Source organism: Mercenaria mercenaria, chromosome 7, assembly GCF_021730395.1.
Source record: "Mercenaria mercenaria strain notata chromosome 7, MADL_Memer_1, whole genome shotgun sequence".
Taxonomy (NCBI): Eukaryota; Metazoa; Mollusca; class Bivalvia; order Venerida; family Veneridae; genus Mercenaria; species Mercenaria mercenaria.
Window position 1 is genome coordinate 26,423,333 of NC_069367.1, and position 15,829 is coordinate 26,439,161.

At 34.8% G+C, this 15,829-nt stretch overlaps 1 protein-coding gene and 1 long non-coding RNA gene across 2 annotated transcripts; one reads left to right on the plus strand and one right to left on the minus strand.

Annotated features, from left to right (window-relative positions):
- Nucleotides 1-4,857: 4,857 nt before the first annotated feature.
- LOC123555511 (uncharacterized) lies at nt 4,858-9,307 on the minus strand. Its single transcript, XM_045346118.2, has 4 exons — nt 9,150-9,307; nt 8,061-8,254; nt 6,265-6,324; nt 4,858-5,062 (listed from the first exon to the last, which is right to left on the minus strand). Exons 1-4 carry the CDS (start codon nt 9,233-9,235, stop codon nt 4,965-4,967), a joined length of 438 nt encoding a protein of 145 aa, XP_045202053.2. The 5' UTR covers nt 9,236-9,307; the 3' UTR covers nt 4,858-4,964.
- Nucleotides 9,308-9,668: 361 nt separating this feature from the next.
- Nucleotides 9,669-12,413, plus strand: LOC123555513 (uncharacterized). Its single transcript, XR_006687308.2, has 4 exons — nt 9,669-9,984; nt 10,185-10,345; nt 11,027-11,132; nt 11,953-12,413. It is a non-coding gene; the product is annotated as an uncharacterized LOC123555513 (long non-coding RNA).
- Nucleotides 12,414-15,829: the final 3,416 nt, after the last annotated feature.

Here is a 15,829-nt window from a genome sequence, read left to right on the forward strand (position 1 = left end):
TTGATGGGCATGTCCGGTCCATATCTTTGTCATTAATGCATGGATTTTAAGATAACTATGCATGAATGTGTGACACAGTAAGACGATGTGTCACGCGCAAGACCCAGCTCCGTAGGTCAAAGGTCCTAAACTCTAACATCGGCCATAACTATTCATTCAAAATGCCATCGGGGGCATGTGTCATCCTACGGAGACAGCTCTTGTTTATATGAGCCACACCATGAGAAAACCAACATAGTGGCTTTGCGACCAGCATGGATCCAGACCAGCCTGTGCATTCGCGCAGTCTGGTCAGGATCCATGCAGTTCACTAACAGTTTCTCTAATTGCAATAGGCTTTGAAAGCGAACAGTGTGGATCCTGACCAGACTGCACAGATGCGCAGGCTGGTCTGGATCCATGCTGGTCGCAAACGCACTATGTTGATTTTCTCATGGCGCGGCTCAATTATGTTTTTTTTTCTTTCCTCATGTTTTAAATGTATGGTTAACTCTTCTGTTGAAAAGTTTTTACTTAATTGTGTGTGCTATAAAACACTTTGGGAATATTGTAATATAAAGATCAATATGTTTTTTTGGCCTCACCTATGAGTCACTACCATATTTTATCTATATATCTGTGACTGTGTTAAGATCAATGAAAAGGTTTGACAGACAATTCTCTTTCAGCTGTGGGTTCATATTCATCAACCTTAACCTTTTCTAAGCATCCATTTAGGCGAAAGTAAAAAGAATTTCAAAAATTGTGATAACGTTAACCTAAATGTTTGTTTGTTTGTTTTGGGTTTAACGCCATTTTTCAACAGTATTTCAGTCATGTAACGGCGGGCAGTTAACCTAACCAGTGTTCCTGTATTCTGTACCAGTACAAACCTGTTCTCCGCAAGTAACTGCCAACTTCCCCACATGAATTATCAGAGGTGGAGGACTAATGATTTCAGACGCAGTGTCGTTTATCAAACAGTCACGGAGAACATACGCCCCGCCCGAGGATCGAAATGAGATATCGATAGAATTTTTTAGTATGAAACTTATCTGTTTGAGGTTTCCGCAATCCTTTAAAAGTAAAGGTTTTTTTAAACTTGATATTCTTTATACTTTTGTTTTATTCTTTATTTTCACATTTATTTATAATGTATTTTTATATTGTTGAAAGTAGACACAATAAAGATCACATATACATTCAAGATTGAGTAATTTCTCATGCTTCCCAAACTTTAATAAAGTTGCTTATTTCTATGTCTATGAGTTTGTTCATTTGTCAAGTCCACTTTTGTTTCTCACCTCGGCTCGTTTTTGATAGTTTTTGATGAATTTTTGAAAAGTTGCCAGATTTTACCTGTGCACATGTCAGTATTTGTAATTGTCATCACCCTCACGCCCCACTCTCAGTATTTTCTTTACGGTGGAGGTGAAGAGGGGCACTTGTATTTACCCTTGTCTGTACATCTGTCTACCCATCTTGATGTCTCTCCATCCAATTATCTGCCTGAATTTGTGTCATGGATAACTCAAAAGTTATTTGACCTAGATTCATCAAAGAATACTGGATTATTCAGCATGTTAAGGTAGTTCTGCACATTTGGATTGAAATTATTTCTACAATGTAGAATTTGATTAAACACTGATTTTTCAAAACTTCAGAATATACCTAAAAAATTGAGCAAATAAAAAAGATAGGGTCGTGTGCTTGATTTTTTGCTAGACTGATTTGAAAAGTAGGGACCTCATGCAATATTTCATAATGGGAGTCTATGTGAAAATCATAACTTTCATAACATTTTCGCGGATAGAAATTTTTCTACAATGTAGATTTTGATGAAACTTCTCACAGTTGTAAATAAAGACATGGCCTATAATTTGATGAAATAAAATATATAGGTCCGTGTGCTTATTTTTGAGATATTTGACCATGATTAAAGTAAACCGGACATTTCACGCTTATTTTAAGACGTTATTTTGAATTATTTAACGAGTGATATGTTTTAATATCATATTTTGACTTTACAATATAGCAACAGTGCCATTGTAATAAATTCACTCACAGGTTGCAATTAATTCATAAAATGATTTTCTGTTCCGTACGCCGAATCCAGTCTTTATTCTACGTTTTCCGGAAAAATGGCGTTACGCCATCACTTCCGGTTTATCAAACGTGCAGAACTACCTTAAGTTGTATATCTGGGATAATACTCTGCAATCCCAGAGTTATTGCGCTTGATGTAGTGAAAATTATGCACGAAAGGCCAACAGGTTCTTGTCGCAAGTATCTCAAAAAGAATTTGACCCAGTCATGAAACATCAGAAATATATTTCAGCATGTTAAGCTGTGCTTGTGCTTCCAGGGTTCTTTTTTCTTTACCCTTCCATCCTCGTACCGGCCCCACAAAAATATTTGTTTTTCTCCCAATTTCTTTCATCTTGTTTTGTAACATCTACATGTGTATATCTTCCCTTCTCCCACCCTTCAAAGGACTCGCACCCAATGTAATATGAAACTTTTAGTGTTATTTGTCAGCATGACCCTGTATTGACAGAAAGTAGAAGCACTATAGTGTCCAATGGACTGAGATCTAACCAGTTTCTATGCAATTCTCGCTACTTACATTCTACATGATTACAAAATCGCATGCCTATCAGGTCAAAATTCTTCTGTTTTCAACAGATTTTGTTTAAACTTTTCATCCAATTATGATATATATATTCAGTATGTTTATTTCAGCCTCAAGGAATTGTGGTTCTTTGAATAATTGTGAAACACACATGATTAGAGTGACATTTCGATATTGTGCACACAGGAAATCGACCGATTCAGATAACACGTATGATTTCGTTATTCCTTGACTAATTATATTATAAACAGAGACGAAGACAGGAAAGCTAGTGCTTTTTTTTGGCACAAAGCGCCTGCCAGATATTCGCAATACTTTTCTCAAACACTTCTCCCAGACCAAATGTGTAGATAACGTACACACTGGGATTTAGACGAAGTGTATGAAGAAAGTATTAAGAATGTGTCGCAGACGCTTTGTGCGAAAGAAAACACTCGTTTTCCTTTTTCTTTTTATTTTAATATGAACTAAGGCAAAGCCTCAAAGCGAGCTCAAAGAAATCGGATTTATCTAAAAATATTTTGCAACATTTATTTGTCACAAAGAAACTATTCACTAGTCACAAGAATTCAGGACAACCTATTCACTTGAAAAAGTCTACATTTAGTGTCACCATGCCTATAACAGTGAATATCATACGTTGCAAAATTTATGGGAGCCGGTGTCACGGTGACGTCATTACCGCGTTCCCGTTTCTTTCCGCTTATTAATGGCATTTTTTCCATTTTCTGGCCGATGCTTGGTCTTTTAAATGCAAATAGTATTTTTTTCAAACAACTGGAAATTGTTGAGTGATGAATAATTTTTAGCAATTGAATGAAGTTCTGTATTCACTCCGGAAAGAAGTACTTCCTGTGAGCACCAGTCCGCTAGGGTGCGCTTTTTTAAAACTTCCGACGAAACTTTTCAAATCCATCACCAAGTGTGAAAGTATACTTGCGTTACCGTAAAGCTCGATTCTCGAGCAGGCCCTTCGGGCCTGCTCTTCGAGCTCGCTAATATGAAAAAGGCAAAGCCTCTGAGCGAGCGTAGCTTAAACGGCAAAGAAACTGTTCACTGCTTAAAACAATTCCGAGAACCTATTCACTTGAAAAGAAACAAAAATTTAGTGTCATTATACCTGTAACAGCGAATATCATACGTTGCAAAAATTATGGAAAACCGGTGTCACGGTTACGTCATTACCTGTTTGTGGCGTTCTTATTGCTTTATGCTTTTTTTATGATATTCTATCCCATTTTCTGGCCAATGCTTGATCTTTTAAAAGAAAATCATATTTTTTTTCTACCAACTGGAAATCTTTCTTGCATTATTTTTGAGTGATGGATAATATTCAGCAATCAAATGAAGTTCTGTATTCACTGCCAACAAAGCATTTCCTGTGAGCACCTGTCGTGTAGGGACACGCACTTTGTAAATCAAAAGTTAAATTGAAATTATTTCCATAACATAACTTTTTTAAAAATAAAGACACCTAATGAACATAGAGATTGTAACTCAAATATAAAATTAAAAAAAAACAAAACAATTTTCCCGACTTTGACGGAAGTAGAACAAAATGGCGGCACCCAAAATGGCGGCGCCCAGACGAGAGGAAAATTTTTCAGCTACATCACTTTGCCCCATTCGGCACACCTTTGTTATATTCGCCTACACATTGCCGTAAGGCGAGCTACGCGCTCGCAATTGCGCTTCGCGCAATTGCTCGCGAGCTGCGCTCGCTATTAAAATCCGTCACGTAATAAAAAAAGTGTTAGCAAAATTGCTACCTGAATCAAGTTATTTTACCCGTATGTACGATATACCGAAAAATCACGTGGGTTGGCAACCCTGCTAATGAATGACGTTTAACTGTGGTGAATTTGATAATTCAAATACATACAATTCTCAGATGCACATTAAATGAAAGTTTTTGAAATCTTTTTTTTTTGTACCAAGGCTGATCGTTCTCCAGTACAAACAGTTCATTCTGACGGAACTTTGCATCCATTATAGTGATTACATTTAGCTTCCGGTTAAAAAGGATTTTATGTATAACAATCCAAAATAGTGCCCTGTGTTTTCATACAAAAGTATATACAAATATTTTATCTTGGACTTGTGTTTACCCGAAACATTTAAAACAAAATTTAAACATATATTTTTGTTTCCTATATTACCGGCTGCAAATAAGTAAATGCATTACATGTACATATTCATGATATTGGCCGCAAGCCGATTTGACTGTAGATAATAAAAAACAAACATCGTTTTTCATTTTTTTTATTGCGAAACAAAAAGATGTTAAAGCGTGAACAATCTTTTTTTATACTTGATTAATTCCTGTAGATGAAGACGTGCATTTAATGTGATTTCACCCCTGTCGTCTGCCGTCTATGAAAGTTTGGTGCGGGTCTATTTGGGGCATCACCATGGCGTTAAATCCCTGGTTCACGTTTTGATTAATTCGACCTGTGGTAAGAAAAGTACGAATACCTTTATACAATATTTTGAACCTGTATTGACCACAGACTCTCGAGTCAAAATTGGACAATAAATTTTGAGTTTACCGGTTCCATAATACAAGTTACAATAAAATAGATGACGCATTGCAAAATGCAAAAGAAGAAAAGTAAAAGGAATCTGTTTGGAACGCAGCGCCAGTTGACTCATTTCATTTAAGCAATCTATTAGTAAGTAGTTCTACGGTTTGTATATAGACTACCAGTTAGTCTGTTGTTCTATATTCTCGCACAGCGTCAGTGCATGCCGATTTTTTAGAAACTACCTCCTCCACTTCCATACGTGTGGTGAAGAACTTGCGTGAACTACTTATTTATTACTCCGCCGGCTATATAAGCACGTGCTATATTCCAGACAGATGGAAACAAAATAGTTCAGTATTGATATTCACGTTTGCTCTAGTATCGGTAGATTCTGAGTCTTCAAATATCAAAACAATGCCAGTTGCCTGAAAAGGGACAAGTGTCTTGGCGATTAAACACTCTGAACACACATTCATATATGTAAAAGTATTGCCTGGGTCAAATCATTTCATGAAAAGTCGGTGGTTCTACCAGGGTCGACAATGCCGGAAATAGTACCCGAATGGGTCTTTAGGATCTTCCTCCATCTTTAAATCAGGAAAGCCAACATATGATCTGAGTTGTGGCAACAAACATAGAAGGTATGAACAGGGCATAAGACGACGATAGACCGGTGGTTCTTCATGATTTTCTACCGTATTTGTTTAAGGCATAAAAACGATTGTTTGTTTCCAGTAACATGCTAAAAAATAGCTCCTTAAAAATTGTAAAATTAGTATTTTTTTGCGGGGGGCGGGGGGGGGGGGGGAAGCGGGGGGGGGGCTTTTTCTTATTAAGTAGGACTTTTTCGGAAATTATTTTTGTGTCAAAAAAAAAAAAAAAAAAAAAAAAGATTACAAATAAGGGGAATATGCCTTTAGAACTCCAGTAAGTTGATTTCTAACATCACTGACCATGTTTAAAGAGCACAAAGAGTGCGTTGAAAAAAATCTCTAAGGCCATAATGCATTTAGAGTCGGGCCAAACATTTAGTGTAGGTCTGGATACCGGAAACAAACAATTTCAAGGCCTAATTTGAAATCATAAAATGTGAAACGTAAAGCTTTCATTAAACAATGACATACTTACTATGAAGAAAGAGGGAGAAAATGGTCACCCAGGATGTGGCTATAACAAGGGAAGCAATCACTGAAAGATGAAAAATAATAAAACATGTCATCACATTACTTAATGTGAAGGAAGATCACACTTTATATTTCTAAAAAAACTTGTTTCACGGGAAAACGCAGCAAATAGAGATAGGCCCTAAAATTTTCAATGATAGAATTACATTAAATAAAGTCTAGAAATTAATTTCCAAGTCCTTGAAATAACCAAAAATGATTTCACAAATGTGAAGTTTATGATAGTTTTGTTAATATCAATAACAGAAGTTTTAATTTTTAATTTAAAGTTGTGATCCACAAAGAATGGCAACTCTTGCCTTGGGCTAGTACTTATAAGTAGAGATCTATTAGTTTACTTCCCTTGCAATTACACAATTGAGTGGAAAATGAAAACTGTTTAAGACACAATATCATACTTTTTTGCACAACAAAATCATTAAGGATTTATTCATTTGTGTTTGATTTACCCCTCAAGACATGGTTCCTATGATTCTGTCAACTTACATATGGTAAAAAATTAACAAGCCAATAATAAAACGAAGTACCTGTAGGTAAATAAGAGTGCAGATAATACAGTTTTGCTTGTATCAAAATGTCACAATAGATCCACTTTTGTAATACAGAACACCTGGTAGGATTAGTAAAGGTGCAATTATATTGATCTCTATTTCCTATGCCTACAGCAAATGCAAAATGGGAAGACGTACAGGAATTTGAAAACTCTAGAATCTTTGACAAGTCAGGTTTGTTCAGGGTTAATGGTACGAAGATGTCATTAGCTCCGATGCAAATATCACATACTGATTTTTAACGGTAATTTTTTTTTTAATAATAATTGTGCACCCTCACTGATCCACATCTTATCTTAATGTATCTTTATGTTTAACACCATTCATATTATATATATTATTCTGAGTATTGTAATACTAATATTTTAAATTTTTCAAAAATATCTCTGGTGATCAGTTTTGAATTCACCGTCAAGAAACAATTTGATAGGGTAATTTCAATAATTATTTTGAATTTGAAATAGTATATTGGTAAATACTGACTTTACGTAATGATAAATTGTTATAAATTTTTCAGGATTTCTTAATTAGCATAAAAAAGCGCCATTGTCCCGCTTTAAAAAGCGTCACTGTACCGTAAAAGAATCTTTTTTTTTCTCGTAGGCAGAGATAAACATTTTTCACCAAAATTGACATTATCAAAGATATATCAGCCGCGCCATGAGAAAACCAATATAGTGGCTTTGCGACCAGCATGGATCCAGACCAGCCTGTGCATCCGCGCAGTCTGGTTAGGACCCATGCTGTTTGCTTTCAAAGCCTATTACAAATAGAGAAACCGTTAGCGAACAGCATGGATCCTGACCAGACTGCGCGGATGCGCAGGCTGGTCTGGATCCATGCTGATCGCAAAACCAATATGTTGGTTTTCTCATGGCGCGGCTCATATCGTTCCAGAGTCAAACCTATTACCACCCTTGGGTAGAGATACCTTTAAAATCTGTATCGTACATTTTCAATAAAATTACTGATATGGTGGATCAATCAGTGCATAGCCTGTCGCAGTGACAAATGACTTGTCTATTATATATCATGACTATTCTTCCTGATACACACTGCTCCAGAGTTTTCCATGTGCACGTGAAATTCGTGCTCGAAAGTGGCTTCAATGTAGTTTTATATCTTAAGAACAGAAATAGAATATATAACTTTTAGGATATTTCAAGATAATATTTTTTCATAAACTTACCAATAATCATATCATGTATAGATTCTATTATGACGATGTCAGGGTTGGGTTGATAACTTCCGCGGTACCGCACGTGCAATCTAGGCTTGGAGTTTATAGTATAACAGTCCGGGCATGTAGACAACGGCACCCCGCGCTGTGACAGTTCGTCGAATGAATAGCGTGATTTTGTTTGAATTTGTTTTCCGTGTTTCCTGAAAACAAAGATTTTTTTTCTGCATTAGAATTTTCTGTTTTCTGTAAGTATTTTCGTATTTAAAACTGGTAAGCGGGTGCATTCAGAAAGTTTATGTACCTTTCTGATTGTCTCCTCCGACAATGTCTGATCCGTACAGAATGGTATAAGTCACTGGGACCCGTACACTCACTCCTTAAGCAATGCATTTGAACGCAATCACACTGTTTTTTGTATATTGCTTTTAAACACTTTATTTAAATTTTCAGACTCGTGCCCAATTTCAAGAAAATGAGAAATAGTATAAAACAAAAGTAAACGTGATGGTCTAGCTTCCTTGTTTTTTCTCCACCAAATCCGTAATTATAGGCTAAATTGCAGTTACAACGTTCTAAAGTATAGTATTTTTAGAATTTTCAGGGTATACTAGTATTTAATATTGTTAATCTGTTGATCAAAAATATATCTTTAAAAAATTTTCAGATAATTGGCATTGGAAAATCTTCATGTTCAAAATCTTTAGAACGATGTATTGACCTAGATTTAAATAGAAATCAAGGGGAATTTTAGTTACGTAAAATACCAGAATAAAGAAGTTGTAGCCGGCTTTAAAGCTCACTTAGAACTTGTATTGTACAGTCAAACCTATGCTAAAGACCACCTCTGAACAGAGACTACCTGGCTCTGAAGACCACATGTTTTTTCTCCCAATTTAACATTTACAGTGTATTTTAACCTGTGAATAAAGACCACCTCCCAATAAAGGCGACATTTTGGCTCTCCCAAATAATAATTGAAAATGTGTATAGCATGCATTTCAGTACTTCTGTAGGTAACAATAGGTGAGAAAACAGTTCAAAACTAGAAGCTATGTAGATAGATCCTAATGCAAAATATACATAAATATTACTTACTGTGAAATCTGCCATCCGGCTTGAGCAAAACACCAGCCAATAAACAGAATGGCAAAAGTTACAAAAATATTTGGCGTGACCTGCATAAAATAATTAAATAAAAGAAAAAAAGAAAAAAAGTCTGACGCCAGTTCAGTTGTACGTTACATCGCTATTGTCTGTGTGACGTAATTTATTGCGGACACACGATTTCGCGAACTTTAAACGTTTAACAAGATTCTAAAGGAGGAGGTGACATGATGTTTTAAGTTCACTATTGGACGGAGGGGGCAATACATAACATATTGTTTCGGCCTGTTTGTTCATTCCTGTGTCTGTTCGCAAAATATAATAATGACGTAGGCCTCTTTTCCTTTTGCCTTTCAATGGGTATATATGGAAATAATGGACCGCATTGTTATACATTGTAATTCTAAAGTATTTTCATGCCATCTGCTCATGAGAGAACAGACTAAACAAAATTGGACAAAACGTCTGTTATTTTTAAAAAAATACTAAACGATCATGCTAATAAATGTAATGTATAAGAACAATTTTGAAATTAAAACTTAAAAATCGTATTAAAACATAGAAATAGTTGCCGTCAATACACGAAAATGCCAATGGCGACAGTGCCACTCATTTTGCGCAATATGCTTACAAATTTTGAGACAGCCTTTGGCCATATGGACTACGACAATGTGTCACCAGTCACGAAAGTAAACGAAATGTTCCGAATTTCACCGGATGAGGCGGAAGTCTGCATCGAAGGAAATGATATAACAAGTGTATTATAAAAATGCGCCCGGCCTTCTGTTTATCACTATTTCCCATTAAGTAGTCATCAGTCAACAAGGTAGGAAAAGTTTCTTATGAAAACATGTAAAACTACTGATTATTTTTTTTATCTAACATTCACAATAGCTTAACTACAAATAGTAAATATTCAGCTTTACCTGTTATTTCAATAGCGACTTAAAAACTTAGAATATTTTAAAATCAGTAATATAGACATTTTGTAAAGATTTTGCTAAGAAATGTATTGTATACTTTCAGAAACATGAAAGTCACAGCTCTTGCACTTTTCGCCCTCATCGGAATCATCGGTGTGGCTCTTGGTGCCGGGTACGGGTACGGCGGTTATTCAAGCGGATACACCTATATGCCGGCATACGGACAAGGACAGAGTGCTGGTGGAATTGGAGACGGATCTTTCTGTAAGTGATATATATTAATTTTATGCTATTCTAAAACTGCAAGAAAACTCCAGCATGCAGTGTGTAATAAACTGATCAACAAGCGTGTTATGATCATATGTGTTTATGTAACGTGCAACTTAGGGCAATCATATAGATTTTGTGATTTTAATGCCCTTATATTCACTTCCTTTCTCCCCTGTCGAGCTGATTACAATATTTTTGCCGCTGAAATGCTAGTTTCGGTTTATGTAAAAGAGTAAAGGGTGCGAAAATATTATGGTTACATTTGTTGCGTGAAAAACTGATATGGTTTTAGTTGTAAATTATCAAATCTTAGGTACAGGCCTCGTGTTTACAAAACAATATCAGTCTCAGCTGAGTCTGATAATATTAATTATTCGTCATTTATATATCTAATTCGCATGGTCATTGACCCTTTTCAAGAGATTATTCAGTAGGCCTATCGGTAGTCTGTCTCTACTGGAATTTAATCTTAAAGTTGTAGTAAAAATTGTTATTAAGATTTCATTCTCCAATTCAGCTGAAAACGAAAAAGTTTTTGAGAACATGGGACCAGAAGTATAACAACTGCGGCAAGATTGCAAGATGGTTTGCCGTTCTGTTTACTGTTTCCCAGTAATTTTCAAATATTTTCATATGAAAAAGGGAAGTAATTCTACATTTATTATTTTATTCCAGTGTACCTGATTATGTTCTTGTTCCTGTTCCTGATCCTGTTCCAGGGCAACCTCTTCAACACCACCTCTAGCACCACACCAATCAACTTCATTCAGGGTTAATTATGGTAAGTTTTCTAAACTTTGCAATTTATATTTTCATTTTTATGGCCATATTTTAGGACAGAATTTTGAGCAGAGATTTAAAAATCTACTCTTAAGGAATGTTTGATTCGCATATTTCGTTTCGTAGCAGAATTTTTGTGTAAAAGAAAATAAATACATGTATCTACATGTGTAATATGGAATTTATATGAATATATTCGAACTAAGAGGCTAAGAATGACATTTTTACATTTTTAGACATTTAAAAAAAATGCAGCATTTCTCCAGATGCATTTGGATTCTTATGATATAACGTACATCTGGATCTTTTTTTGACAAAAAAAAAAAAAAAAAAAAAAAAACAAAACGTTTTCGAAAAACAAACTATGTTATAGAATAACGACTATTATTAGTGAATCTAAACGTACATTTTCGTTAACATTTGTTGAAGTCTCAGAGGATTAAGGCAGTAACATATAACTATACTGGGTGAAATTTCAACTTTCTTGTAGGTCTAATTGCTAAAATTCAAATTATCGTAATTTCATACAGAATACCTTTAGTGAAACTTTGAAGACTTATTTGTAAAAGAGTCTGTCCTCTAAAACGAAATTTCAAGTGAAAATTTAAAGTACAAAACCTTATATGAATAAGGATATACAGTTTTTTGAATGGGTTTAATTAAATACTTAACAGTCAAAACGAAATACGTGGAGTTTTAATAAAAACAAAAAAGTTTTCAAATATACACTTAAATACAAAATAAATATCTGTCTTTCAAACAAAATAGCCTTTAAAAATTATTGTTTATAGCTTGTAGTTCATATCGCCCTTCTATTTCAGATTTAGTTGCCATTCGAATAGTGAATGCAGGACAAGTAGAACTAGCAATCTTCCAGCCATGGTTGTATTCGTATTTCATGTTGACTGTCCGAAGTTTACCCGTCATCTGTGATTACTCGATTATTTATCAGCATTACCAATGTTCTATTGACCTGTTTCGTTCGTTAATAATAATAAAAATTGTATATTTGAAATACTTGTATGTTTTATATGAAACTCGTTCAGAACTGTCAATTTCTGTCCGTAAAGAGAATTTCGATTAAATCCGTCACATGTGTTGGATCTTATGCACTAGAAAAGAGTTAGATCTACATTCCAAACATAGTCCCCTCTGCAAGTCTATAGCTAGGACTTTAAATACGTATGATCCCATTCTATTTTGGTGTCCTCCATAGGTCGAGCAAAACATAGGCAACTGGAACATTTTGTTAGATAATCTACAAAGCAAAAGATTCAATCAACATATTTACATAAGATAGGTTGATAAATCCAATATATTTATAAATGCCACACATTTCCAAATACTTCAGTAATAATTCCATTCCTCAAAGATCCTTCAAAGACGATGAAAACATTTAGTTTGCTCGCTGCGTAAACATGAACAACATGTCCTCCATTTTGATCACGTAATTGTGTGGTAATTGTACATTCAGAATTGATTTTTCATTGGTACGGAATTGCAAAATGAAAGAAATTTTGTTCAGTCAGTGTAAGATGTTTTACGTGCACAGTTCCAATTTATAACTTGTCTAACAATCAACATGTCATTGATTGTTTGTTTTCCGCCTTTTGCTTAAATGACCTTTTTCTACATTTCTCACAATACAAGATTTTACAAACATTAACATATAGCTCTTTTTACATTTGCCCTATTCTTTTCCATTGAAAACTATGACGTTCATTTCGTATGAACAGGAAAAGGAAAGGCGCGAAAGTTACGTAAACCATGCTTAGTGATAACCGACCGACCGCAACGTTCCTTAGATGACGTCACGTTTGTTCCGTCTGGTGAACAGAATGGCCGGGAACCTGATTTTAATCACAGGTACCCTTCGTCTGGACATATTTGCGTCGTATTTACTACCCGTCGTGATTCGACCGTCAATTCACATACATGTATTTGAAATTCTTTACATTAATATTACCAAATACCACGCAGCTTTCGATTTAAATGCTTCTTTAAAATATTTAGAATTTGCCGATGATATTAAAAAAGACTGTGATTCAATGCAGACTTGGAGCGCCGGTATAAATTACAGACTCCGGTACATACCGGATTAACTAAATTTGAACGAAAAGTATCTTAAATGTATATATTTTGTAACCATGGTGATACTAACCCTAACCTTAGTCAGTATTTTATGCATATTGTACACTAAATGCGTGCGGATATGCAAAAATGTGCATATTTTTGCCGTGCGCTACAATTTGATAATTACTTTTGGGCATGCGCAGAAGACCGCTCCAACTCTGCAATGAGTTACATCGATTAAAAAAAGTTAAGATAAACCTGACGCCATTTTTTTTCAACCAAAGGAAGTGGATTGAGCCCGGCTTGGCAGTGATAACGCGTGTGCACGCCGGAAATCTCACTCTTTTTACATGTCCTTGCGGATTTTGTCGTTTTCATTGCTAAGCCGGGCTCAATCCACTTCCGTTGGTTAAAGGATTGCGTCAGGTTGACCTTGTTTTTTTTAAAATCATTATTTCAAAGAAGCATTTAAATCGAATGTTGTATGGTATTTCGTAACTATAAATGTAAATAATTTCAAATGTGTGAAATAACGGTCAAATCACGGCGGGCAGTTAACACGGCTGCTATATGTCCAGCTGCAGTGTACCTGTGATTTTAAAGTTAAATGCAACAAAATGTTTGTAATTTATAATATAATCTTGTTTACAAATGGAAACGAATTATAATGTAAATATAAGAAACGAAACGTTTTTCGATGTTCATGCGAAATGGACGACAGAATAGGAACGGCAAATCCATGATTCGTGTTTAATCTGCCGATCCTATTCTGCACTTCATTTCGCATGAACACCGAAAAAAAACTTTTCCATTTCTTAATAATGGACCTGTAACAACATGACATAACACATCTTCTGTATGCGACTTCATATGCATCCTTCTGCTTTAACAGAAAAACAACCGGAGGATGCCGAAGTCGCATGCGAAGAACACGTAAACGAACGGAAATTGCCGATTGTCATTACGGGTCAACAGTTTGCTTTTCTGCAATTATCAAAATTTTAGGTTTGTAGAGAACAAAAACGAAAAATGAAAACATAATGTAAAACCCTGAAAGTGCAGAAATCGCATACTGAGAATAAGTGATTTTTCACTTGTCAATACGGGTCTACTACCTTAGGACTTTAAATAAAGAAAACCCATTCAGAATTTTCGCAGTTGTAGGTATTGAAACCTTCCAAAACTCTAAAAAAACAGTGTAACAGTGTCTGGTTTTTTTTACTTATATTTAAGAACCTTCTTTTTTCTGGAAATAAATCTTTCTTATAATGATAATAATGAAATCTTGCCAGTTGTTACACACAATTATGCCGGACGTTGTCAGAACCTATTCTTTGCCACCCCACGAAGAACTTTGATTTTTCGGCGTTAGCTGTATGATGGATTTTGACCTAGATTCTGTTGTAAACGGGACACGGAACAAGTTCGCGCTGAAAAGATAAACCATTTATTAAGTCTTAAATGATATTGAATATCGGAAGGCTTAACTGGAAGATATTTAGCAGTTTTGTTATCCAAAAACTAAAATAATTTATTCTAATTTTAAATTTTTTGGTGTACCCGGTTTCGGATTGTACGCGGTTTCATACACACGGCAAATTCATGTTCTTCTTGAAAATAAAGCAGAAAAATTACCAATCCTTTTTATTATTTCACGAAGCTGAGTTATTCCCTACATACTTTGACACCAGGGATCGTTCCCCACTCTGGTAAGTGCAGACGAAAACAATAACAACTGCACTGGAGGCCAGAAGGTCAGCTGAAAAATCTTGAATTTCATGAAAATGACTATGCAAACAACAACACTGTGCAAATTAAATTTAAACTTCACTATTACATCATATATTATGTAAGTTATTTACATTAGGCTATTACTTTTCCCAAATATTTCAACATTTATTGAAGGTCTCCATCTGCAAATGTTTGATGTTTTCCGGCGACGCCGTCTAAATTCGTTTTCGTTACTTATGCCACGTGACTTCAGTTTGCAAATCAAACTATTTGATAACGCATTATAGATAATTTATCAAAATGGAAGATTTATGCAACACTCTGTCTGATTGGACGAGAGTGTCAATTTCTTTCACTCTGTTGATTGTGCTACGCTGAGTGAAATGTAGACAAAGCGTTTATCCTAAACGACGCTGTTCACAGTTTTAAAGCTAACTTTGGCTCAGTATATTTAGCAAGAATATTGATATATCTCAAAATGATAAGTAAGTTTAATAAATAAGATAAAAACCTGTTCAAATACCAACATATATCAAATTAAAGAAAGAGCTGAATACGGTCTGCGTATCACATGAATAAGGTTGTGGTAAGAGTCTTTTATGTAGAGAAGTGTTTTTTAAAAGATTTTCCTTGTTACAATTGTCGTCTGTATATGAAAAGGTTTATTGCTTTTGTGACTTATTCAGATTGCATATCAAAATGAGTACTTGTTTGCTTTGATATATTTGTTATGAATTATTTAACTGATTTATTATATATGAATATTTTTCTTTAGTATGGTATGCAAATATTGAACTCAGTTGAAATCTGTTTCATTATATATATGCTATATAATGACTGAATCTCATTACACTGAAATGAAGGTACGCTGCATACAGTTTATCTATGTGATAT

Bases quoted from the DNA above. Each gene is read 5' to 3' on its own strand.
- LOC123555511 (XM_045346118.2), bottom strand. From the start codon at position 9,235: ATGCAGGTCACGCCAAATATTTTTGTAACTTTTGCCATTCTGTTTATT. The intron at 8,255-9,149 runs GTAAGTAATATT...CTTTGTTTTCAG, and splicing joins GCCGGATGGCAGATTTCACA to GAAACACGGAAAACAAATTC. The intron at 6,325-8,060 runs GTAAGTTTATGA...TTCATCTTTCAG, and splicing joins TATACATGATATGATTATTG to TGATTGCTTCCCTTGTTATA.